Source organism: Coregonus lavaretus, assembly GCF_964263955.1.
Source record: "Coregonus lavaretus genome assembly, chromosome: 34".
Classification (NCBI taxonomy): domain Eukaryota; kingdom Metazoa; phylum Chordata; class Actinopteri; order Salmoniformes; family Salmonidae; genus Coregonus; species Coregonus lavaretus.
In genome coordinates this window covers 33,358,687-33,385,920 of record NC_140021.1, presented here as the reverse complement: position 1 = coordinate 33,385,920, position 27,234 = coordinate 33,358,687, and the positions used below count along the sequence as shown (strand labels likewise).

The following is a 27,234-nucleotide window of genomic DNA, read 5'->3' as shown; positions in this document are numbered from 1 at the left end:
CCATTTCATTTTTGGTGGGCCGTTGGTGGCATGGTGAATTAACGATTAGTTACCGGAGTGTAACTCCAGTTCTATGAGTGGAGCGGAGCCCCATAGGGGAGCTCTGCTCCTATTGGTTTACCCTCTGCCCTAAGGCAGCATCAGCCTGAGACAAAATTATGCACACACCTGCAGCCAATATAGGTGTCCCTATAAGAGGGGATGCCTCCCCTCAATCAGCCTCCCGAGATATTTATCTTCAGCGAGACTAGAGAGGGTCGGCAGGGCCTTAAGTCCTATGGGGCTCCGCTCCACTCATAGAACTGGAGTTGCACTCCGGTAACTAATCGTTCTATATCGTGGAGCTCCGCCCCATAGGGGAGCTCTGCTCCTATTGGTTTAAGGCGGAGCGTAGCGCTCCAAAATGTACTCCCTGCCGAGCCTAACACTTCCCATCGAAACGAAAAGGTCAGGCCTAGCAATGGCTGCAACCAAGTCCCGCAGTACTGCAACTAAAAACCCATACGGGCGTCACAATATACCGCGTCATCGGTTAAAGACCCGCCCCACCTAGTCCAATGCCAATGACTAGTGGGCAGATCACCAGAATAGAAGCCATACTAATCTGTACTAGCAGATAGATGTGCCTCCATATCCTGTGAAAACACTACCGACCACTAATGGAATGACACAAAGTGTCACTCTACATTGTGTACACGGTAGACCGCCTCACTCACTCAATGGAATCCCAGAGATTAGTGGGCAGGAACAAAACATGAGTCATACTAAAACTGAACAAGCAGATAGATGACCTCACATTCTGTCAATCAACACATGCCTCTACTGTACTGAACCTGTCAGTCAGGAGTCATGCCACAAAATATGTTTTCTTATCCAAAGCGGACCTGATGGAAACCTTGTCCATAGTCCTGCTTCTCCCTCTCTTCCTAGCTCAAGATCTCCCTTCAGCTATGCTGAGTACAAACCGAGCCAAAGAGTTAGAAAACATATCTGTCAAAAACACGTCTTCCTAACCAAAGCGGACCTGATGGAAACCTGTGTCCACAGTCCTGCTTCTCCTCTCTTTCTTGCTCAAGACCTCCCCTCAGCCACGCTGAGTACAGATCGAGCCAGAGAGTTAGAAGACATATCTAAGAGATAGAAACGGATAAATGGAGACGGCGTCGACCAGGATGCTGCTCTACAGATATCCTCTACCCCTGTTCCTCTGAAAAGGGCAGTAGAAGCCGCTACTCCACGAGTGGAGTGAGCTCTGATACCCTGAGGCAATTGCCGCCCCGCTGCCTCATAAACTGTCTCAATGCCTTCACAAAGCCAGTGAGACAACCGCTGTTTTGAAAGTGGTCTACCTAGTGCAGCCGCACCGTGACACACAAACAACTGAGGCGATGACCTAATCGCTGCTGTGCGCTCGACGTAACACGCCAAAGCGCGTACCGGGCACAGGCGATGGAGCTTTTCCTCACTCCTCTCTCTATGAGGAGGAGGAGAAAAAGCCCACAGCTCCACGGTCTGTGACCTATATGAACTCTTAATAGCCTTCGGCACAAATGCCGGGTTAGGACGTAACACTGCTCTGCTCAGGTCACCATTGATGGCCAGGCAGTCAGGTCTCGTCGAAAGAGCACACAAATCACTGACCCGCTTAGCTGTAGTCAAAGCTTCATTGACAGCATCTTGAGGGGTATTTGATTCAATGGCTCGAACGGCGACTTACATAGCGCTTCGAGTACCAAAGCCAAATCCCACTGAGGAAGCGTGACTCTAGGTGTTGGCCTAAGTCGCCGCGTTCCTAATAGGAATCGTTTCACTAGAGGGTGGCTAAAGACATTGTCTCTGCCAAACCCCTCATGACAAGCCGAAATCCCTGCTGAAAACACCCTAATAGTGGCAGGCGATCGTTGCTTATCAAACATGAGCTGTAGAAAAGAGAGAATACTCTCCACCTGACAGCTCATGGGGTCTACACCTTGTGTGACACACCATCGTGAAAAACACGTTCCATCTAATGGCATACATCTTAGAAGTGGAACTGGCACGTGAACCCTGTATGGTCCTGATCACTGCATCAGATAACCCACGGCGCTCTAGTCTGTCCCTCTCAGCAGCCAGGCCTTCAGTGGTTGGCCGATTATGGGCAATTTCCCTATCGTGCCTCCCGCCTGAGACAACGCGTCCCGTCGATGTGGAATTGGCCAAGGTGGCGCAATCAACATCTGACTCATCTCCGCAAACCAAGGAGCCCCCGGGCGATCGGGCGCTATCAGTATCACTGACAGCCCCCCTGACCTCACCCTGGCTAGCTGTGGGAGAATGCAGGACAGCGGAGGGAATGCATACAGGAGAACTCTCGGCCACGGTTGGTGCGCAAAGGCGTCCCTTCCCAGTGGCGGTTCGTCCTGTTCCCTCAGAGAGAACCACAGAGGACATTGCGCGTTCACGCGTGACGCGAATAGGTCCACCTCGGCTCTCCCGAATTGTTCCCAAATCTGGAGAACAATGTCCGGATGCAGACACCACTCGTCGTCTCGAGGACCCCCTCTTGACATGAGGTCTGCTCCTATGTTCAAGTAGCCCGGAATGTGTGCTGCTCTCAATGAGCGAAGGTGCTCGTGAGCCCACAGCCACAATTCCTCTGCCGCCCGATGGAGAGCAGGAGACCTGACTCCTCCCTGGCGATTTATGTGAGCTACTGTGGTCCGGTTGTCTGACCAGACCAGCACATCGCGACCCCGAAGGGTAGACGCGAAGTGGGTCAGAACCAGTCGAACCGTTTCCAACTCCAAGAGGTTGATGTGACGACCTGATTGAGGCCACACACCTCCTATCGCTTGGGTCTGACATGTCCCTCCCCATCCCGTCAGGGACGCATCTGTGAATACTGGGATGTAGGAGGACACCTTGCCTATCGGGACTCTGTGCGTAAGAACGCGCGGGTTTCTCCAATAGTTCAGATCTGCACTGAGCGAGAGTGGAACCACCACCAACCGATGACGTTGACGCAATGGGTCTAGTCTTAGTTGGGCGAACCATCGCTGCATCCTACATTTACATTTACATTTTAGTCATTTAGCAGACGCTCTTATCCAGAGCGACTTACAGGAGCAATTAGGGTTAAGTGCCTTGCTTAAGGGCACATCGACAGATTTTTCACCTAGTCGGCTCGGGGATTAGAACCAGCGACCTTTCGGTTACTGGCACAACGCTCTTACCCACTAAGCTACCTGCCGCCCCATATCCTGTGCATATGCATGAGTCCCAGCGGAAACACAGAGTGGCCTGACGACATGAGACCCAAAAGTGACATGATCGACAGCGCCGTCACCGTGTGATTCGGACGACACTTCCTCAGGGCTAGCAACAAGGCTACCCTTCGGGGGTCAGAAATTCGAGCCCTCATCCTCACAGTGTCTAGCTGTATCCCCAGGTAGACAATCTGATGAGTGGGCCAGGGCGCGCTCTTTTTCCAATTCACAGCAAACCCCAGACTTGTGAGATGCATCACTGTCTGTGTTGTGTGAGTGATCGCCAGCTCTGCTGACGGGGCGAGAACCAGTAGATCGTCCAGGTAGGCTAGTAGCCGTATTCCCTGACGACGCAACGGTTCCAATGCCGCCTCCACACACTTGGAAAATGTGCGAGGTGCCAGGGCGTACCCAAATGGCATCCTCGTGTATTCGTACGCCACCCCTTGAAAGGCGAATCGCAGAAACTTCCTGTGACGCGGCTGTACCGGCACATGAAAGTACGCGTCCTTTAGGTCTATGCTCGTACAAAAGTCTCCTTTCTGGACACATTCCAGCAGACGTTTTGTCGTTAGCATTCGAAAGGGCCATTTGGTTACGCTCTCGTTGAGAATGCGTAAATCCAATATTGGCCTCATTCCCCCCGTCTTTTTTGGCACTAGGAAGTAGGGCGAATATAGCCCCTTGTTCCTTTGCTCCTGGGGAACCACTGTGACCGCCTCCTTCGCCAAAAGTTCCGTAATCTCTGAGACCAGAGCGGCCACTTTTTCGGGCGTTTTCATCACTGTCTCCACCACTACCCTGAATGGGGGTGGGGTCCGGTGGAATTGGAGAGCATAACCCTTCTGCAACGTCTGTTGTAGCCAGCGTGAGAGGATGCAGCTTCGCTGCCACTGCCAGCAATACAGAGAAAGCGGCCGAGCACGAAGCTGTGGTACATTCAGTAGGAAGGACCTGTATTCCTCTATGGCCCTTGCCGCCGCTGTTCTCCAACACTGAGGTGGTGGAACAGCCCAAGGCGGGCCTCCCAAGAAAGGGAGAGGAAACATTAGTGCGTTCTGAACCAAAAGGGGGGGCAGAAACGTCAGTTAAACCTGTAACTGTCGTATTCCTGCCCTCCGTGAACGCAGCGTGGGTCTGAATTGCACTGACCGAGGCCACAGCCTGCGACAGGGCACCATCCCCAGCAAGCGATTGCGTCATCGTAGATGACTGCAAACCGTTATTAGAGCCAATCACTACAATACTCCTCGAAGTCTGTGATATGAGGTCTCTATGAGGTAACACAAGGCGGCGCCTTGATACCGTCTTACCCTTCACCTTCTGTGTGTGTTCAACTCTGCACCTCTGGTGGGTTGAGTCACGCTCAGTGTGGTGAGGATTAGCGCGTTCAAAGGAAAGTGGGGGCGCCGATACACTGGGCACATTCGTGACCGTGGTAATCGGGCCCTCCGTGAATGCAGCATGGGTCTGAATCGCACTAACCGAGACCTTAGTCTGCGATAGTGCGCCATCCCCAAATAGCGGCTGCGTCATCATGTCTCCTGACTGAGACTGCAGCCTGCTATGAGAGACACTCACTACAGTACTCCTTGGGGTCTGTAATGTGAGGTCTCTTTGAGATAAACCAAGACGGTGTCTTGGTATCTTTCCTCCTTTCACCTCCTGTGTGCGTTCAGCTCTGCACCTCTGGTGGGCTGAACTACGCTCAGTGTGGTGAGTATTAGCGCGTTCAGAAAGAAGTGGGGGCGCCGATACACTGGGCACCTTCGTGACCGTGGTAATCGGGCCCTCGGTGAACGCAGCATGGGTCTGAATCGCACTAACCGAGACCTTAGTCTGCGATAGTGCGCCATCCCCAACTAGCGGCTGCGTCATCATGTCTCCTGACTGAGACTGCAGCCTGCTATGAGAGGCACTCACTACAGTACTCCTTGGAGTCTATAATGTGAGGTCTCTTTGAGATAAACCAAGACGGCGTCTAGGTATTATTCCTCCTTTCACCTCCTGTGTGCGTTCAGCTCTGCACCTCTGTTGGGCTGAACTACACTCAGTGTGGTGAGCCTTGGCGCGTTCAGAAAAAGGTGGGGGCGCCGATACACTGGGCACCTTCGTGACCGTGGTAATCGGGCCCTTCTTGAACGCAGCATGGGTCTGGGTCGTACTAACAGAGACCTTAGTCTGTGATAGTGCGCCATCCCCAACCCTTTTATCTTCACCTCCTGTGTGTGCTCAGCTCTGCACTCCTGGTGGGCTGAGCCACACTCAGTGTGGATATTATCAGCGCGTTCTGAGAGAAACGGGGGCGCCGATACGTTGGTTACGCCCGTAACCGTAGTAATCAGGCCCTCCGTGAACGCAGCACGGGTCTGAACTGCACTGACTGAGGCGTTAGCCTGAGACAGAGCGCCGTCCCGAATAGCGGTCGCGTCATCATGCCATTATCTGGCTGAGACTGCAGCCTGCTATGTGAGACACTCACTACAGCACTCCTAGGAGTCTGTAAAGTGCGGTCTTTATAAGGTACACTTAATACCTTTTATATACCTGCCTTATGTGTGCGTTCAGCAACGCACCATGGTGGGCTGAGCTGCACTCATAGTGGTAAGAGAGAGAGCGAGAGTGAGGAAGGTCGAACGCTCTCGGATGTATTATGGAAAAGGGGCTCTTTTTTGACAGTGTCAAGTAGAGCCAACTCTTTATTACACACATCAACAAAAAACATTCTCCTCCATACACTCAACGGTAGGGTGGGGGGGGACAGTGGGCTCGGTCACAGCAGGCGCTGCGCCGTCTTCCGTTCTCTCCCCCTCGCCTGTCATAAACGGCGTCTCTTCTGGCCGCCCTTCGGGTGATGCCAGGATGACCTCTCTCGCCGGCACCTCTGGCGCTGCAGGGGGGGGGCGAGGCCCGCTCCCTTGCTGCTGGAGGCCGCCGTCTGACGCCAAGCTGTAGCGAGAGTAACGGCCGCCCTTCATCATATCCACTTCCGGGTTGGAGGGAATGGGTGGCAGCTTAATCTCCCGCTGTTTAGCAGCCCACTCAATGAGACCTGAGAATTCAGAGCACAGAGAGGCTGTGGCGTCATCATCCAGGGATGTAATGACCTCACAATTTCCTGAAGGAAAAGGAGTGTTAAACATCTGGGTCAGTGTAATGAATTGTTCCAATAGAATATTCATTTCTTCCCCAATAGCCCTGTCATCTCCTGAGTCAGCGCCTTCAGATGATGCCTCGGAAGCTGAGACTAACACTGATAGCACATCCTCAAGAGGAATATCCTCCCTAAAAATGCCCAACGCTGCTTCCACTCCTTCAAAAAAGGAGGGCGCAGCTGGCGCATAGTGGGGGATTAATGAGGCCGTCCCTGGCGTGCTGTGTCCCTCGACCCACATGTCGGGGGGGGGGGGGGGGGTGACAGCCGCCAAGGGGAACAGCGACATTGAGCTCTGAAAAGAGCTTTTGTTAAATACTTACCCTATGGATAAGCTTGGTGTGCTCATTGTAGGACGACGATCTGGAAAATCGACGGCGTTTTCTTCGTCCTGAGTCTTCTCTTCGTCTCTTCTTGGCTTCTTCAGTCTAGTCCAGTCGCTGAAGATAAAGGGAGGCTGATTGAGGGGAGGCATCCCCTCTTATAGGGACACCTGTACTCCTATTGGCTGCAGGTGTGTGCATAATTTTGTCTCAGGCTGATGCTGCCTTAGGGCAGAGGGTAAACCAATAGGAGCAGAGCTCCCCTATGGGGCGGAGCTCCACGATATAGAACTACATAGCAGGCAGCAGCCAAGGTAAGTGGAAAATCGTGTTGGATTTGAATGCATTTATATTCGCGCCAGCAGGGGCGCACATTCAAATTCACTTTTTTTTTAGGACCCCCAAAAATCTCACTTCCGTCAGCATCCGATTACGATTTCCTCGCGCGAATAACGACGAAAACACAGCTTGCGATTTTCTATCTTTATGATGACTGAACAGTTGTACACTGTGATCTAGACAAATGACTTGTTAATTACGATAATAATGAGTGTTTGTTCAGGTTTTAGACATCTTATTTGATGGTCATCAACATCTGAGAATGACAAGTTCGTAATTGAAGTCTGTCACTTCATTTGGGTCACGAGCAAAAGTGATTTGGCCCCTCGCGAGCGCGAGGATTTTTAATCCTGTATTAATCCTGTAACTTGTTAGTTCTAGATAACTAACGCGTAAACTAGCTAGCTAAACTAGTTATTTGCTGGCTAAAGGAATAAGCTAATGTTGGAGGTCTTATAACAAGGTAAGAACAGTGGTGAACCTGAACTGTTCCCATGAAAAATGTATGCACTCACTAACTGTAAGTCGCTCTGGATAAGAACGTCTGCTAAATGACTAAAATGTAAATGTTCCCCCTTCCCAGACGTTTTAAACACAACTGCACATTCTCATAGCAGAAAGTGACTCAATGCTATCGTGATTTATCCGTTAGCTAGCTATTGTAGCTAGTTAAATATGTTGTCGCTGACGCCATATTACTTAGTCACTGACACTGGCAGCAAAATAAACTAGCTAACTAACAATATGTCAACATTAATGTCATCTAGTTATATTCTCTGTAGCTAGCTAACGTTAGCTATATGTCATGAATTAAAGAGTCTGCTAGCCATATGACTGTTCCTAAATCCATATAGCAGTTACACTTCTGTCACATTGCAGGTTGATCATGTCAAAAGGAGCTAGAGAAGGCTTCGTTGTGAAGTTTGTAGAAGTCAATGGACGAAAGACGGACCTTGCTGTCAAGGCCTATGAGGTGAGTGTCATGTTGATTATGATGCCAGTGACACTATTACTGTAGTGTTCATGACTAGGCTAACCACTAACATTTTACAGTAACGTTACAATGATCATGCTATTTGAAACTTGTCTGTCCAGCTGTGTCAGTGTGTTAGGGAATGAACGTTATTCATTATAAGGGTTGCATGGAGAAAATCGGACCTCTGAAATGAAAATGGATGGCCCTTCAGGAAAATATACACTGCTCAAAAAAATTAAGGGAACACTAAAATAACACATCCTAGATCTGAATGAATGAAATAATCTTATTAAATAGTTTTCTTTACATAGCTGAATGTGCTGACAACAAAATCACACAAAAATTATCAATGGAAATCAAATTTATCAACCCATGGAGGTCTGGATTTGGAGTCACCCTCAAAATTAAAGTGGAAAACCACACTACAGGCTGATCCAACTTTGATGTAATGTCATTAAAACAAGTCAAAATGAGGCTCAGTAGTGTGTGTGGCCTCCACATGCCTGTATGACCTCCCTACAACGCCTGGGCATGCTCCTGATGAAGTGGCGGATGGTCTCCTGAGGGATCTCCTCCCAGACCTGGACTAAAGCATCCGCCAACTCCTGGACAGTCTGTGGTGCAATGTGGCGTTGGTGGATGGAGCGAGACATGATGTCCCAGATGTGCTCAATTGGATTCAGGTCTGGGGAACGGGCGGGACAGTCCATAGCATCAATGCCTTCCTCTTGCAGGAACTGCTGACACACTCCAGCCACAGGAGGTCTAGCATTGTCTTGCATTAGGAGGAACCCAGTAAGCACAACCCCCACCTGTGGACGTCGGGCCCTCATACCACCCTCATGGAGTCTGTTTCTGACCGTTTGAGCAGACACATGCACATTTGTGGCCTGCTGGAGGTCATTTTGCAGGGCTCTGGCAGTGCTCCTCCTGCTCCTACTTGCACAAAGGCAGAGGTAGCAGTCCTGCTGCTGGGTTGTTGCCCTCCTACGGCCTCCTCCACGTCTCCTGATGTATTACGTTTACATTTACATTATTTAGCAGACGCTCTTATCCAGAGCGACTTACAGGAGCAATTAGGGTTAAGTGCCTTGCTCAAGGGCACATCGACAGATTTTTCACCTAGTCGGCTCGGGGATTAGAACCAGCGACCTTTCAGTTACTGGCACAACGCTCTTAACCACTAAGCTACCTGCCTCCTGGTAGCGCCTCCATGCTCTGGACACTACGCTGACAGACACAGCAAACCTTCTTGCCACAGCTCGCATTGATGTGCCATCCTGGATGAGCTGCACTACCTGAGCCACTTGTGTGGGTTGTAGACTCCGTCTCATGCTACCACTAGAGTGAAAGCACCGCCAGCATTCAAAAGTGACCAAAACATCAGCCAGGAAGCATAGGAACTGAGAAGTGGTCTGTGGTCACCACCTGCAGAACCACTTCTTTATTGGGGGTGTCTTGCTAATTGCCTATAATTTCCACCTGTTGTCTATTCCATTTGCACAACAGCATGTGAAATTTATTGTCAATCAGTGTTGCTTCCTAAGTGGACAGTTTGATTTCACAGAAGTGTGATTGACTTGGAGTTACATTGTGTTGTTTAAGTGTTCCCTTTATTTTTTTGAGCAGTGTATTTTACCTAAACCGTCCCTGAACGCTTGAAAAAACAAAACAAGTGACCCTCCCCTACACCCAAAATAATTAAAACATACAGTGGATAGCAGAGAACATGTCTACGGTTTACCCTCACTTCATGGACAGACCAGGGCCCAGATTCACAAAACCTGCTTAAGAATACATTTCTTCTTAACTGCCATTTTTTCCTTAACTATAGACTTAAGAAAAAGTTAACCAAAGTTGCTATTCCTCAAAAAGGTTATTGAACATTTTCTTGGCTATTTCTTATGTTTCTCCTTAAGCAAAAAGTTAAGAAGAAATTCGATTCTTGAAAATAGTTATTGGAAATGTTCTTAATTCCAAGATAGCCTTAGAAACTGTTCTTTGTCCTGTAAGCGTTAGGCTACATGGCAATGCAGGAATTTTGATAGCGCACAGGGCTGGTGGCCAGAAGGTTGTGGGTTCTCAGACCACCGTGGACAAGAGTAGGGGTGGAAAGATCTCCTTTTATAGTAAATGCATTGCATGAATCTATCATTGTATTTGCAGGTCTGAGAAAAAATTACCTTTTATAAACATTTTATGCAATTCTATGTCATTTTACATATTAGCAGAATGTATTTTAATTCCACACAAATTACTGAAATTACAGGCTAAGAATGGACAGACAGAGAGGCCTATGTGTTCATCTTATCATATTTCTCAAATGCCAAATCAGTGTGTCTTGTTTGCAATGAAACTGTCCCTGTTTGCAAATAATTACATCTGAGACATCATTAGGAATCTGAGCATGGTTCTTTCAAAAGTTAGGCCTACCTTTCCGCCCCAGACAGAGTAGGCCTAACGATGCAGAACATTTTAAGCTTTAACTGCTGGCTACTCTTCTTCCATGGCTTAACCCAAGGAGAGAAGGTCACAAGTATTTCCCTAAAAGCTGTCTGGGTTTAAACATCTTCTATTGTACAGAAAGTGAATAGCTTAATCAAAGAGTGCATGGTGGGTGGACGAATTGACAGGAAATAGCAGCCTATAAATCAAAAAAATAAATGATTGGTCACATGCACATATTTAGCAGGTGTTATTGCGGGTGTAGAGAAATGCTTGTGTTCCTAGCTCCAACAGTGCAGTAGTATCTAACAATTTACAACAATACACAAATCTAAAAGTAAAATAATGGAATTAAGAAATATATAAATATTAGGACAAGCAATGTCTGAGTTGCATTGACTAAAATACAGTATATACATATGAAATGAGTAAAACAGTATGTAAACATTATTAAAGTGACTAGTGTTCCATTTAAGGTGACCAGTGATTAAATGTTATATGTACATAGGGCAGCGGCCCTATGTACATAGACAGGGTTGAGTAACCGGGTGGTAGCTGGCTAGTGATGGCTATTTAACAGTCTGATGGCCTTGAGATAGAAGCTTTTTCAGTCTCTCGGTCCCAGCTTTGATGCACCTGTACTGACCTCGCCTTCTGGATGATAGCGGGGTGAACAGGCCGTGGCTCGGGGGGTTGATGTCCTTGATGATCTTTTTGGCCTTCCTGTGACATCGGGTGCTGTAGGTTTCCTGGAGGGCAGGCAGTGTGCCCCTGGTGATGCGTTGGGCAAACCGCACCACCCTCTGGAGAGCCCAGAGCTTATAGCCTAATTTAGTCTGTAGTTTAGCCTAATTTGGTAGCAAGCTATCAAAGTTGACCTCCGGTCCTCCTTCTCATCTTCGTGCTCTCCTTCTCAATACTGAACAGAACATAGGCTAGTCTGCGCGCAAGATTGTGCATTTTTGGGACTAGGCATAATCAACAACCCCAAAATCGAAAGAAGCATTTTGAGTCTCCTGAACTGTCACCATAGGCCTACATAGCACAGCCAGCCGTTGGTTAGGCAGCACACAAAAACGTTTTTGATCAGCAAGAGCAGGCCAGGGCTCAGGGTTGGAATATCCATTGCAGTGTGTAATGCAGCCTAGTTTTATTTCCACCATCCCAGCAGCTATCTTAGAAATATAACTTTGCTCTGTGCTTCTCCGAGCATGCACTTCGTAGCCCATAGGCTATGGATTAGGGCTCTCTCCGACACCCCCCCCCCCCCCCCAAAAAAGAAAATTTGGTTGACCGAAAGTCGTCTGTTCTTTCGACCAATCGATTGGTTGACATTTTCAAATTTGTCCATATATAGACACACCTTGTCTGTTTTAATAAAATCAACTATATATGCATTGAGCTTTTCTGATGCTTTATGCTCACAAATGACTCAAGGAGGAGCCAGAGATCAAGATCACCAGAAGAAAATAAAAAATTAACCTGTCCCGACCATCCTCCTCCCGCTCCTACTGGCTTTCGCAGATTCTGCAGTTACTCTCCTGAAGTTGCCAGTAATAAGCTACACGAGGAGTCTGCAACCTTTCTCGTATGCCAATTTACAATTTCTACCGATCTGCGTGCCAGTTATGGTTTTCATATGCACGTCTTCGTATCTCAAAATCATTGTCATGTGGTTAATCAAAATTCTATCCAAATCTAAATGAAAATGATACAAACCTAAAAAGTAACTTCCATTGCCAACTATGTAAAAATAGCCTACATAAAGCAACAAATAAAATCATTGCAGCCTGCAGGTAGAAAATATCCAGATTTAAATAATAAATATCCTATAAATCACATTGGCTACACATGGCCTGTCTGCAACGAACTTGAAACATTGTATCAACTATTAACTTGGGTCCAGCCTGAAGCTCCTTGCAACATTGTATAAAATATTCTGGGCCCTGAGTTTCCCGCAGAGCTGTTGGCTATTTGGCAAGGGATAAAAAGTAATCAGGTAGTTTTATAAAGTTTCCACTGGATCAGAGCATGACATTTTTCCCTTTCACGTTGAGTGGTTATCGAAAGCGAGAGCGCTGGAAATATTTTTCGAATACATTGAGGAACTATTGTAATTCTCAATGGATGTAAAAACAGACTTTGTTTGCTTGCTGTTTGAGTTGAAGAAAACATTACTTTGAGAAGCTCCACAGCTCATTAGTGGTGGTGCATTAAGCCAATCAGATCCCCAAATGTGCACATTTATAAGCCTACATTTGCGCGCAGGCCAGGTAGCCTAGGCCTACTTCTATGCGTAATCAGGTGCGCGTCCTTACTCAACATTGACAGGAGAACTCCAAACAAAACACAATGAATAAATTGACAACTCGTAAATGGAATGAAATAAACCAAAACTTGTTTCTCAAGTGTAGCCTAGGTTGTGCACTCTGCAAACGTGTCCACTCTGACAATGAGAACGGCAAAAGACTGGAATAATAATATATTGAATGCATTAACAGACATCACCGTAACCAAACAAGCATTGTAGATTAGAAATTAATGGTAAATGTACTACGGGTGATATATGTAATGGGGAATGGATATACACTAACAATCAAACGCAAACAATTCACAAAATGAATTTATGAAACAATGAATGTGCACAAATTGTGCAGCCACACTCCCCTTCTTCTTGGACTGTGCCATCCCTACGGCCTCCGCAATGGATTAGTTCACTGAGATGGGCGCGAATTAGACAGGTGTCTCGTGTGCCATACAAAATAAATATATATATTTGCTACTGCTCCACTAAAGAAATCTTAGTCGACCAACAGCCTATCGACCAAACAATCGACAAGTGGAATAATTGGGGTCAGCCCTACTATGGATCATTTGATTGAGACCACACTAAATAGCCTATAGGCGAACTTGATATTGCGCTTAGTGGAGAATCGGAGATGAGGGGCAGATTCAGGCACACATTAATATAGCTTAATAAGCAACTAATTCTAAAACACTGAGAAATATTGAAATGTCATCAATTACAAATGACATAACCCTACCCTGGACTAGATTTTTTTTTAAACATGACTGAAATTGAAAAAGCATGACCCTCCCCCATTTTCCTCCAGGTACCCATTATGTACATTTCGATCCATCCCTTATTGAAATGCATTATCTCTCTCTTCACTATGAAACAGGCCATCATGGAGCTCCAGTCTGAGAAGTACTTGAAGACCATCGATGAGGAGGAGGCATTACAGCTGGACCACAATGACAAGTCTTTGTTCGTCTTCAGTAGCTTCGCCACCCCAGCCTTCCACCACTGTAAAAAGGTCTGTCTCAAGATGCACACATTCCCAAACCTGGCTTCTACATAATCCTCATAAGTCACAACATGTTAACAATACTGTCAGCATTCAGCAATGAAGTGTACTGGAAACTGGGTTGTCTCTTTGTGTAGCTGGGCTGTCGAGTGGTGAGTCCACTAGTGGTGCTCTTCTGCCTGCAGCAGCAGCGCTGTGTGCCCAAAGCAGAGGAGCCCGTCTACAACATGGCCATGGCTGATGTCACCATCTCCTGCACCAGTCTGGACAAGGTGGCTAGGGTAAGTCAATTGCTGTCCGCTCTACTTTGCTTGACTCAGCAACAATGACGCCAAGTGTTTTTCACGCCAATGATCCACATCAACAGCCTTACAGGGGAACTCTTGACAATAGAACCAGAGTGTAATTTTACACTGAGCGGTGTGAGTCTCTCGCTGAGTCGTGCTGCTTAAGCCCAGGTTACATTGAAATGATTGGGAGCTTCTCACGCCCGGCAAAAGTTAAGTGTCCAGTGTAGCAGGCCTGTTAGTGACTGACTGTCTGTCTACCTTCAGGCTAATGTGATGGATCTGGTGCAGCTGATGGGAGGGAGGGTCTACCGGGACCTCAACATGTCAGTCACTCACCTGGTCGCCGGGGAGGTTGGCAGCAAGAAGTACCTGGTGGCTGCTAGCCTGGGGAAGCCCATCTTACTGCCCACCTGGGTCACAACCTGCTGGGAGAAATCACAGGACAGGTAATAGGGCTTTTTATGCCTTTCCCATTTTGCCAGACACTTAATGAAAAGCTATTTCTGTAATCAACTGAGTATACAAAACATTAAGAGCATGACATAGACATATAATATGCCATTTAGCAGACGCTTTTATCCAAAGCGACTTAGTCATGTGTGCATACATTTTTACGTATGGGTGGTCCCAGGGATCGAACCCACTACCCTGGAATTACAAGCGCCATGCTCTACCAATTGAGCTACAGAGGACATAGACTGACCAGGTGAATGTTAACTCCAAATGAAACAACGACTAGGTTCCAGTTAACAATGTTTACTTCACTGTATCTCCACGATACATAGTTGCAATTACACTCAGGACCGGTCCAACAGAGCCCTGTAATAACAGAAGTATAGGGACACTTTAAACATGAACTTAAACAACCTGCCACTTTTCTTTCAAGACAAATAAAACATCAACAAATAATTACATGTCCAAGTACTATTCCCCATTACAAATGGGTCATGGACAATGTCACGTGACATAATTTTTTTTACTTTCCATTACTGAGTGCCTTTAGGAGCACAAGTGCGGATGCTCCTTTTTTAGTCAAGACAGTCAGCTTGCTGTTCCTTTGTGGCCGACCACAGAATCCGCTGGATTCTCTGAGCCTGAATATGTTCCTTGATGCTGCTAACCTCAAGACGAAGTATTTTCTCTGTGACAGTCTTGGGTGACTTGACAGCATCAACTAGGGAGTAGTCGTCAGTGACACACACTGCAGGTACAATGTGCCGATTTGCCTCACCAGTGGTAAGCTCTGAGAACAGAGTTGCCAGAAAGATGAAGTCATCAACATGACAGGCAAGTACTCCAGTCTTGATCAAGCCAATAGAAGACGGCATTTTGATATTTTGCCACCTGTATTCAGCATTGTTGCCTTGACTTTGTTGTACCAGTAGAGTGATGCATCTGCGAGGCCTTACACACACTTTCTTAGTTTCCACAGTGTTCCTTGAGGAGCTTCAGGCAGAGGTTGGATGTGAATGTCCCATGACAGCTCTGTTCCCTGCAGAAATGCAGATTTGATGTCCATGGAATGAAGTTAAATTTTTTTCTGGCAGATCACTGTCAGCAGCAATCTGAGTGAGTCTAGGAGGCTGATTCTCAGCAACAGCCACTCCCAACTTTTTTATCATTTACTTTCCACAATCTTGTGTGATGCACCCGGACAATGGTGCCTCCGTGCCTCACACATATCACCACACCATCATGGCCAATGACGACTCCCGGTCCTTTCTACTCTTGACAGTCAACTCGTTTTGTAGTACACTTTGTTTCCAGGCTCGTGCTTTTCATCTGTGGGTCGAAGCTGTTTACGCAGAGTCCTGCGAATTCTCTCTGAACACTCTGCTTCAGTGAACGCTTTCCTCGCTGCTTGTAGTGCTGAAAGGTGCTGTCCCACCCATGCGCTCACACTGGTCCCTTTTAGTGCTGGTGGCTTGTCAACTAGTACAGAGGGAAGATAAGGGTTCTGCCCGAACATTAGCTGGTATGGGCTGTAGCCATGAACATTGTGCATTGAGTTCTTTGCCATCAGCGCCCAATCTAGGGCTGTTTTCCAGTCACATCCATTGTCTTGCTTGACTTTCAGCATGATCTCTGTGAGTGTTTTGATTGTATCTCCAGAAGCCCATTGCTCCATGGATTGGATGCAGCAGTTCTTTACTTCCATGTTGAATTTCTCTTATTTAATTATTATTGAATTCTCCTCCATTGTCACTGTACAATTTCTGGGGCGGGCCATGCAGACTTATCAAGAAATGAATGATGTGCTTGACAATGTCACTGGGTTTCTTTGTATTCACAATGCTTCCAGCACTGAAGCGTGTGAAGTGGTCGATTATGTGAAGGTACCACACACTTGGTCCTAGCTCATGTAGATCTACAGCCACTGTTTCATAGTACTTGGAAGCCAGTGGAAAACCAACAGCTGGGCTTAGTTTTGCTGTATTTCTGGCATGTCTCACAACTGCTCACTATCTGCCGTAGAATGTAAATACTCTCATCATTATTCCCAGAACTGCTGAGTAATTTCTGAAGTCTGTCAACTGTAGAATGTCCAAATTGTTTGAAGTTTAAACAATACTTTGTGTTTTTCCTCTGTGGTCATGTTGTCTGTGACTGTCAGAATCTCCATGTGCTCTGTGTCTGTCAGAATCTCATTTTCACATGGACTCTGTGTGATGTCTTTGTCTAAAATGTTTACACAATAGAAGTCTGAGGTAGTAAGTTCAAGGGTCACTGGTTGTTTAATCACTGCCTTGTCATTTTCAATGTCTAGTACAGCCTCTGCCTTCTTGAGGGAAGCCTTGCTTAATAGTAAGAGGATATCTACAGGGACCACCTCTGTTTCAATGTGACACTTAGTCTGACCAAGTTTTGCTGGTATTATGACTCTCTTGGTAGAGTGGACGACTCTCCCATCTCCAAATTTGAACGCTCTGTTGCTTGGCGTGTCAATCAAATGTTGTACTTCTTTCATATTTAGTACACTGGCATAGCTATCAAGACATTTTGCACAACACACTGTGCGTGTACACGCAGTATCAATCACAACAGATCCTAAGGATTCAACTATAAAGATCTTAGAAGCAGATTCATTTGAAAACAGTGTAATGTTACACTGCTCTATCTCTGTGCTTACATGTTCCTCTGTTAGTTTAACTTGTTTGTTTTAATTATGATAGTCTTTAACCCAATGGTAAGTGCTTTGGAAAAATAGCACATTTTGATCTCCTTCCATACCTGTCCAGTGGATTTGTGCCAGGCAATGGCACCCTCGTCTGGTTGTCTTGAGAACGTGACTTGTTGGCGCGTTTTCTCGGCTGCTCGGTGTAGTAAACCGCGTCACTTCATTGACGCAAAAGTCAGCACAGTACAAGCAGTCTAAGCCAACTGTTTCACCCTACAATTCACCCTAACAACTTGAAAGCTAACACTGCATCCGGGAGAACCTTGTCGTACTTGCGCATCCTATTGTACCTCTGTTCAAAATCAACTATGTAGTCCGTCATTGCAACCAAAATGTCTCTAGTAACACTGTCAAAGTTTGAACATGCCTTGTAGGCACGGCCTTTCTCTTCTTTAACAAACACAGAATCCAGTGCTCTGATCAAAGTTCCCATACTGTCATCCCTGTTCAAATCCTTGGCGGATATTTCCTTTGCTGTATCTCTCGCCCTCCCCTCGAGCGACAATAACACCGCAAGTGCTTGCGTTTTCTCGTCCAGATTAGTAACTTGTGTCCAGATTCCATGTTCATTTTTCCAACTTTCATACAACCTCGTCGACGCGAGGCGGCACATTGTAGTTATTAGCCCATCCTCTGCTACCAATGTTAACTCCAAATGACACAACGACTAGGTTCCAGTATAACAACGTTTACTTCACCGAATCGCCACGGTACATAGTTGCCGTTACACTCAGACCCGGTTCAACAGAGAGGGAAACTTCTGCACAGGCACACTAATAAGAGTGAGAGATACTTAGAACATGAATTTAACAATGAATCCAGGTGAAAGCCATGATCCCTTATGGATGTTAAATCCACTTCAATCAGTGTAGATGAAGGGGAGGAGACAGGTTAAAGAAGGATTTCTAAGCCTTGAGACAATTGAGACGTGGATTGTGTATTTGTGCCGTTCAGAGAGGAAATGGGCAAGACAAAATATTGAAGTGCCTTTGAAAAGGGTATGGTAGTAGGTGCCAGTAGTTTTTTTTTCACGCTCAACAGTTTCCCATTTCTAACCAGAAAGGAAGAGAGACTGTAGATTCTTCAAACAACAACCTTTTATTATAAGAATTGCAATTGTGGAGGGGTTAACAATCACTCAAAAGTTGCAGAGTTAAGAGCCCAACGAGTTGGGTCTCCGCTTTTATAACCTTTGTCTACGTGGCAGTTTAGCAGGTGTGTGAGATCATGATGGGAACATAAGGTACAAACAAGTGATAACGCTAGTTTTGTTACGATCTAGCTGCTGCTGCTCAATATTAGGAAGGTGTTCCATTCTTTAACCTGTCTCCTCCCCTTCATCTACACTGATTGAAGTGGATTTAACAGGTGACATCAATAAGGAATCATAGCTTTCACCTGGTCAGTCTATGTCCTGGAAAGAGCATGTTCCTAATGTTTTGTACACTCAGTGTAGATGCTCCATGTAGCTGTACTTGTATTTTAGACATGTTAACTGACCATAAATGAAACCCTTCTCTTCATCCCCCTATCCCTGTCTCTCCTTCCCCCTCAGCCTGTTCAGACACACTGAACTGCCCATAGAGGACTATGTGTGCCCTGTGCTCCTCGGCTGCACCATCTGTGTCACAGGCCTCTCCACGGTGGAGCGTAAGGAGGTGCAGAGGCTCTGCCAGCAGCACGGTGCCAGCTACACAGGACAGCTCAAGATGAACGAGTGCACCCACCTCATCGTCAGCAAGCCCTCGGGTCGGTCAAACTTACCATACCTTTATTGTCCAACTTAGTTATCGAAGTTAGTTATCTGTCCCTCATACCATCATGGCCACCTAATAATCACCAGCTTCCAATTGGCTCATTCATCCCCCCTCCTCTGCCCTGAAACTATTCCCCAGGTTGTTGCTGTAAATGAGAATAAACTACCTGGTAAAATAAGTTTCAGAATCAGGTCAGCGCACACCACAAATACAAAACAATTAAGAAGCGATAAATCCAGCTTCAGCAAAATAAATCACCAAGACAGTCTATTACATTTTCATGAAAACATGCTTCAGCCCTGTCCTTCTGATGCCCTTTCATGTAACAGATTTAGGTTTTAGAGTTCCTGAGTCTCCCTTATTCCCAAACAGTTTCCATCAATTTCACTTATCCCTCTCTTTGTCTGTGCCTGCAGGTCAAAAGTACGAGTGTGCACAGAAGTGGAATGTCTTCTGTGTATCTCTGCACTGGCTGTTTGACAGCATCGAGAAGGGCTTCTGCCAGGACGAGAGCCGCTACACCGTGGAGCGAGAACCTCAGAAGGCCGGCCGACCCCATACCTCCACCCCCACCGTCACCAGCAAGAAGAAAGCGGGTAAGGCGCCAGGCTCAAGGTTTATTGTTGCCGTTTTCAGCGTTAATTCAGAAGTTCATGACTCTTAGAAATAGCCCCTGGTCATGGTAATGATGGGAGGATGTTGTCGTTTTCCTTCAGAGTCCCTGCTGGGGTTGAGCCACATCTCTGTGAACACCAGCATGACGGTGAATGACACGGCCATGACCAATGCCACGGTCAGCCGTCTGGACACACCAGATCCCATTGACGCTCTGGACATCACAGTCTGCCCCACAGAAGACCTGCTGGACGGCTGCAAGGTCAGTCGAAGTTTCTCTTAACACTTCATCTTGATATGAGCCACTCGATATAGATCCTGTAATTCTCTATTAGAGAATAATAATCTTTAAAAATGTTCTATTTAACTCTGTGAGCCACTCTATGGAATAACTACAGGCTACTTTCCTCACTGAGGCCTTCAGTTGCCAGAGAGACTCATGATTGCTCTTATAGAAATGTGCTAATCAGAAGTTCAGTTCACTTACAGACAACATGACATAGAGAGCCATATACCTTATGGTTCCTTATTCCTTACGGTTGCTTATTGTGAAGCGTCTTTGGGTTTTAGAAAACACAAGTAGAATTTCCCGTCTTCTCCTGTAGCTGCACCTGTGTGGTCTGCCAGGGAAGCGGATGGAGAAGCTCAGTCGGCTGGTCAACATGGCCGGGGGCCTGCGCTTAAACCAGCCCAGCGAGGACCTCACCCACGTGGTCATGGGAGACCAAGACCAGGACACCAAGACCTTCCTGGCCAAAGCCACACACAGGTCAGTCAGGACCGTAGAACTGTCACAACAGCACACCTACAAGGGGACTGGCTGCTATTAGACACTTACAGCCATTGCCATATCCATAGTGTATTATGCTTAGGTTAATAATGATGATATATTTATTTTATATTGCACTTTTCATTACAAGTAGAATCTGTCGGTTAAAAAAATTGTCATTAGGCTTTGTCATTAAACCGTTATTCATTCAAGTACTTATATTGATGCAGAAAGGCAGTCCCTGTAGTTAGGAAATTCGGAATCCTCCCACCAGGATTTCTAGAAAACCTGGGAATTTGAGGAAAATGACCGGAATTTTGCAAGCCAACCTGTAGTCAAGGAGAAAATAACCTATAAAAAGTAACTTGTGCCTATGTGTCATCCCATCTTTCTGATCTCTCCTCCAGGCCTCATGTGGTGACGGTGCAGTGGCTGCTGGACAGCTTCTCCAGAGGCAGCCTGCTCCCCGAGGGGGACTACCACCACCCGGCCTGTCTGCCTCCTGCCCCTGCAGCCATGGCCATGCTTGCCCCCCGCACCTCCGCCTCCCACCCCTCTTCCACCTCCTCAGCCGCTACCCCCGAACCCGCTACCCCCCGACACAGGAAGGCTGAAGAGGACATGCTCTCTCAGTACATGGATGATGACCCGAGAGAGGGTAAGCGAGGAGCTCCTCTGTGTATACTCAGTGTAGCAGCAAGACCACAACTCAAAAGTCACGTAACAATCATGTGTAGCCTCATTGGTGGTGTTATGGCGTTTTAGAGACAATTGCGAGGAATATTAACATATTCACATTGCCCAATATTGTGTCATCACTGTACAATTTCTCTTGTTGATATACAGTACGTGTAGTACATATTGTTAGCTTGACTGAAAGTCACAGAACCTGTACCTCCAGGTATCATGTACCACCATGACCTCCTTGTAACTTCCTCTCTCTACGCCATTTCTCTCCTCCAACCCCAGTGGAGATGCCTCCTCCAGCTGACAGTAGCAGCCACAGAAGGCAGAGTGCTGCAGCACTGGAGCCCTGGGTCTCAGCCCCAAACCAGTCTACTACTGCAGCCGGGGGTGGGGCCGGTTCTGACTCCACCCTGCAGGAGGCCAGCGAGGCGGGCCTGTTTGCGGGAAAACACTTCCTCCTGGTGGGCTTCGAGGCTGAGATGGAGGCCCAGCACTCCATGCTGGTGACGGAGAACTGTGGGAAGGTGCTGGTGCAGCACACACGGGCGGTGGCCGACTACGCTGTGGTGCCCCTGCTGGGCTGTGTGGTGGAGGCCACTGTGGACGAGGTGGTCACTGATACCTGGCTGGTAAGAGAGGGGATTTTTACAAACATTCTGGCTCCTAGTTCATGTTATTGTTGTCTGTTTTTAGTGTGGTGGTAGTGGGTTCTTTTGGCCAAGTGTGCAAGTATCAAATGTGTGTGCTAGTCTTCGTTAAGCCATATTGTATGAGCATTTATCAATGTGTTATTGTGTCTTTTGTGTAGGCCATGTGTGTGGAGCAGCAGTGTGTGTTAGAGCTGGGCTCCCACCCCCTTTTCAGTCCTGTGCCAGTGATGGAGGGCTGCTCCCCGCTCAGAGACTGTGTCCTCTCAGTCAGCCAGTTCACCGGGGCGGAGAGGGAGTCCCTGGTAGAGCTGGCCAAACACCTGGGAGCCAGGTAACCATCTAACTACTGCACATACACACACACACATACATACTTGTAGAAAAGACTTGATGGGGACGCGTATCGGGGACACATGTCAAGGACATTCGTTGTGGGAACGCCACTTTCCAGAAGTCCCACAAATTTAGGGGGAAAATCAGGCATGTTCAACTATAGTTTGTTAAAGGTGCAGTGAAACACGTTATTTCCCTTTGTTTCATATACAGTATATTTCCACACTATAAGGTTTGTAATAATATAGTGAAAATGATGATAATGTCCTTTAGTGTAAAAGCTGTTTTGAAAAGACCGCTTTCAATTTCAGACTGTTTTGGTGGGATGGAGTTTTGATCTTCCATGATGACATCACCATGCAGGAAATGTGTTATTAGACCCAATAAGAGAGTTCCAAACCTCTCTTCCAATAACAGCACATTTTCAGTTTATCTCCCCACTCAGACCACTCCCAGACACTCCTAGCAACATTTTTGCTTGAGAAATTGCCCTTTGCTAATAAGCTATTTTTGTTAATTTTTTACCATTTTTATTGAAAACAATAACAGTAAGGTAATTATTTGTTACCCAGAAATTTTAGAATAAGGCTATAATGTAAGAAAATGTGGAAAAGCTCAAGGGGTGTGAATACTTTCCGAAGGCTCTGTATGTGGCATATTTGTGCATACTTTCTCTTATCTTACTACCTTCGCTCCTTTCCTCTCCATCTATCCATCCTCCCTACAGTGTCCAGGACTACTTTGTGCGCATGGCCAACCAGAGGAAGGGCATGCTGGCCAGTACCCACCTAGTGCTGCAGATCCCCGAGGGCACCAAGTACCAGGCGTCCCAGAAGTGGGGGCTGCCTGCCGTCACCCTGCTCTGGGTGCTGGATTCTGCCAGGACGGGCCGGAGGGCAGAGGAGGGTCGCTACCTGGTGAACTTGCCTCCTACTCCAGGTCAATCTGCCTAGCAAATAAGTGAATTGAAAACCATATTTTCCTTTTTCAAAAACTTGCGCAGCAGTGGTGGTTGAATGACATTTAAGCAACAGTTTTTGATACTTCTGGGCTGTTGAAACCTTAACATTTTGTTTATTGAGAGAAGATGAGTTTTGTACAAACAGGGTATGCTCTATTGTATGTGATAGATTTAATCTGAATCAGTGTATTTCCTTATCTGTTCCCTAGAGAGAGAAGACGAGAGTTTTGTGGGGGGCTCCCAGAAGCCGTCCATGCTCCCTCCCCCGTCCCGTATCAAGTCCCCAGAGATCCCCCTGCTGGGCCCCCAGAGGGGGGCGGCCGTCACCCCCCTGGACATGGGCCGCTTCCAGAGTAAAGTGTTCCGCTCCGTGCTGGAACAAGGCCCGCCAGAAAAGGACTGTACCACCCCGAGAGGCCAGGAGGGGGGCAGGAAATCAGGGGGGCAGAAAGACTCCTCGGCGCTGCAGGTGGACACCCCCTCCCGCTTCCTTTGTCGAGACCAGCTCTTCAGACCCACCTTCAACGTCAAGGTTAAACTCACTTGTCTGTATTTCGAGAGAATGTAGTGCAAAAATACTCATTGACGGAATAGTGTTGAGCATTAAATTATAACACACTTTGAAAGTATGTACTTGTATATGACATTCCAGGATGCGTTAGCGGTGTTGGACACGCCAGGGGGCAGGACTCAGCAGGGTCAGACCACGACCCCGCTGTCAGAGGTCATCGGGAGGAACCTGAAGGTGGCCCTGGCCAACAGCACCCGCAGTCACACCCCTGACCTCCAGGCTCTAACAGCTAGCCCCCAGCTCAGCAAGGAGACACACAGAGAGGTACGGTTACTGTTTATTGTCTATCCTGTTGCCTAGTCACTTTATCCCTACCTATATGTACCCCTGCACATCAATTCGGTACTGGTCTCCCGTGTATATAGCCAAGTTATCGTTACTCATTGTGTAATTATTCCTCGTTATTATAATAATTTTTTTCTCTCTGCGTTGTTGGGAAGGGTCCTTAAGTAAGCATTTCACTGTTAGTCTACACATGTTGTTTACCAATCAAATTTGAGTACAGTACAATACACACACATCCACACACTACAGCCTTCACGGCCAAGTACATGCACTCACAAGCCCAGTAACAGTTTCTTATATGGCAGTGGTGTATCTTTGTGTGTGTGCTGGTAGGTGGAGGAGAAGGAAGCTGCTCCCCTTGCTGGCGTGGTGATCTGTGTGAGTAAGAAACTTAGTAAGAAGCAGGGAGAGCTCAACGCCATCGCTGCCTCACTGGGAGCTGACTTCAGGTACTCAACAATACGTGCTCTCAGCTACGTCTCCAATGGTACTAATGCCAGTAACAGCACTTGCCATTAATGATTGATGTCCCTCTATAATCCAATACGATGTGTTCTAGGTGGTCGTGTGACGACACGGTGACTCACTACATCTACCAGGGTCGTGTGGGGGACAACACGCGGGAGTACAGGGCTGTGAAGGAGAGAGGGGTGCATGTGGTGTCCCAGCACTGGCTGCATGCGGTACGGATGGTTTCCAGTACACGCATACACACACACACACATACGTAGTTGTGGGACATGTACATGTGTCAGTACACACACACGTACTACATAAAGTAAACGACAGGCTCCATTCTTATCAGACTGAACACAGTCACAAAAGTGTTGTGGAAGTTTGTGGAAGTGTGTGTGTGTGTGTGCGTGCGATACTGAATCTTTGCTGTTGTCTCTCCAGTGTGCTGAGGATCAGAGGCATGTGTCTGAGTCTCTCTATCCATTCACCTACAACCCCAAGATGAGCCTGAACCTCAGCCAGGTGCCTCCTGACAGTAGCCAGAGGTCTCCCCCTGCCACCCGTACCTCACAACTTGGAGACCTCACTGAGGCCCAAAAGAACAAGGTATGTTTGTCCTGAGAAGAAACAGTTCATCCCTAGATCTGCTCAAATGAAAATTGTGCATTGAGGAGGACTGTCACATAAAGCGCCACACATAACCATTATTTCTTAAAAATGTAAAGAAAACTGCTTCAGCATGCATTAGCCCACTTGGTTGTTCTCCATCTCCACAAAATAATTGGTTATTATGTACAATATTGGCTGTTTATGATATAGGTCAAACAACCTGTCTCACCCTCTCTCCCTCAGCCTGAAGACACCACTACATCCCACCGCATCAGTGAAGGAGAGACTGACACAGAGCAGGGCCAGGACAATACAGAGAGGAGAGGTGGGCTCTTATACACTGATGATCCACTGATCTGCCCTGCTGTGCCTTAGCTCAAGTGCATTGTATTGAAACATTCCGGGTCCATACTTAGGAACTCTTGCTTAGACCACAGGTTTAGACTTCAGGTCCTTACACCTTGGATTGAGTGCTGTGGCGATCTTCAGCCATGTGAGGTTGGTGTTTTCCTTTGCGTTTCTCCAGGTCTGTTGTGAATGTCAGCTTCATCATCGGAGCTCTCCATCACCCAAAGGAGATTACACAAAGCAGGCAACACCACTGAGCAGGAAATGTACTTCTCTCCTCCCAGAAGTTCAGTCAAGTACCTGCAGTGAAAGATAATTCAAAATCACTTCAGTCAATTGTGAGAGACTTGTTATACACTCTCACTCACTCACTCACTCACTCACTCACTCACTCACTCACTCACTCACACACTCGCTCTCTCACACGTACACACACACAAACAATATCTTATTCTAACACTAATAGTGAGATAAAGAATATTACCTGCAGGGCTCCAGTACTGCCTCCAGTTTCTCCAGTTCAGCTGTGGTTGGCATGGTGATGTTAGTTTTCTGTTGGGCCAGAGCATCTCTGTGGTTTTTGGTTTCTATGGACAGGCTTTACCATTTCCAGAGTGGAATTCCATCTTGTGCGAGTGACTCCTTCTTTAGCCCATTTGCAACTTGCTGTTGTCCGAGCTCTGCAGCGTTTGCTGGGCTGTGTTTGAAATTGTCAATTTTTTGGGGGCCATTTGGCTAGGGCATTGTCGAACCCACGGTTCTGTAGGGACACTGTGATGGACCTTTGGAGGCAGACGTCTCGCAGCTGCAATCATGATCCGTGCAGTGTGCAAACTGTGGTAACTTTGTTTTCAATGTTCCACTGCTTTGCTAGATCCATGAAATGTTCGGCGCACATTTCAGCATAGTGCCTCTCTTCTGTCTTCATTACGGCCAGAGCGTGTGAATGCATTTTCCAGTTTTCATCGAAGTGGTGCGAATTAACCCCAAGGTAGTTGTGGTTACTGACCTAAGTCCAGTGGTCTCCCGTAAGAGCAACAGCCGTTGCATGTTTCAACTCCTCCGCTTTCGTAGCCCTCTCGCTTTCATACAGCTCGTGTATTCTTGTAATGACGGTGGCACTCGAGGGTAACTCATACTTTGAGTCGTTCGATGCTATCCGAATAATATCCTTCAAGCCTTCGTCCTCCACTTTGTCCTCCACAATGTGGACTGGCCTGCAACCTGTAGCTATCCACTTGGCTATTGCTTGTGTTAGCTTGCTGCTCGTCGACTTGTCCATAGGCCTCCCGCTCGCGCACTCTTCTGAAGATGTCCTCCATTGCTACTACTAACGTTACTTGTATTGCCGGCGTCAATAGTATGTTTCACTTGTAAATGATAACGAAGTGATAAACAAATTCAGCCTTGCAGTAGATGCAAATTACTTTTCCATCTGGGAGTGATTTGAAATTGAATTTGCCATTTAAAAGCCCCTTACTAGCATTCTCCATCATTCAGTCATACAAGTAGCTACAGTGGCTTCCGAAAGTATTCACCCCCCTTGGCATTTTTCCTTTTTTTTTTTTTTTTTTCTGGGGGTAGATCAGCTTAATATTGCAGATAGATTGTAACTTCTATCAATGTAATTGTCTGCATCACTTCCATTTTTCCTGTTTTGTTGCCTTACAACCTGGAATTAAAATGGATTTTTTTGGGGGTTTGTAACATTTGATATTGTGAAACAAACAAGAAATAAGACACAAAAACAGAACTTGAGCGTCCATAACTATTCACCCCCCCCCCCCCCCGAAGTCAATACTTTGTAGAGCCACCTTTTGCAGCAATTACAGCTGCAAGTCTTTTGGGGTATGTCTCTATAAGCTTGGCACATCTAGCCACTGGGATTTTTGCCCATTCTTCAAGGCAAAACTGCTCCAGTTCCTTCAAGTTGGA

The 27,234-nt window shown here is 46.9% G+C and overlaps 1 protein-coding gene across 1 annotated transcript in view; it reads left to right on the top strand.

Annotated features, from left to right (window-relative positions):
• The first annotated feature begins 7,317 nt into the window (after window positions 1–7,317).
• LOC311109145 (DNA topoisomerase 2-binding protein 1-A-like) overlaps window positions 7,318–27,234 on the top strand; it is a 37,693-nt gene continuing 17,776 nt past the window's right edge. The window contains exons 1-19 of the mRNA XM_084151967.1: window positions 7,318–7,524; window positions 7,941–8,034; window positions 13,665–13,799; window positions 13,928–14,071; window positions 14,345–14,526; window positions 18,814–19,007; window positions 19,432–19,611; window positions 19,732–19,892; window positions 20,236–20,399; window positions 20,807–21,057; window positions 21,369–21,715; window positions 21,895–22,067; window positions 22,797–23,008; window positions 23,240–23,562; window positions 23,683–23,865; window positions 24,220–24,335; window positions 24,446–24,569; window positions 24,784–24,948; window positions 25,195–25,276. Of these exons, the coding sequence (XP_084008093.1) occupies window positions 7,948–8,034; window positions 13,665–13,799; window positions 13,928–14,071; window positions 14,345–14,526; window positions 18,814–19,007; window positions 19,432–19,611; window positions 19,732–19,892; window positions 20,236–20,399; window positions 20,807–21,057; window positions 21,369–21,715; window positions 21,895–22,067; window positions 22,797–23,008; window positions 23,240–23,562; window positions 23,683–23,865; window positions 24,220–24,335; window positions 24,446–24,569; window positions 24,784–24,948; window positions 25,195–25,276 (3,223 nt within the window). The 5' untranslated portion in view covers window positions 7,318–7,524; window positions 7,941–7,947. The remainder of the gene's footprint in view (window positions 7,525–7,940; window positions 8,035–13,664; window positions 13,800–13,927; window positions 14,072–14,344; window positions 14,527–18,813; window positions 19,008–19,431; window positions 19,612–19,731; window positions 19,893–20,235; window positions 20,400–20,806; window positions 21,058–21,368; window positions 21,716–21,894; window positions 22,068–22,796; window positions 23,009–23,239; window positions 23,563–23,682; window positions 23,866–24,219; window positions 24,336–24,445; window positions 24,570–24,783; window positions 24,949–25,194; window positions 25,277–27,234) is intronic.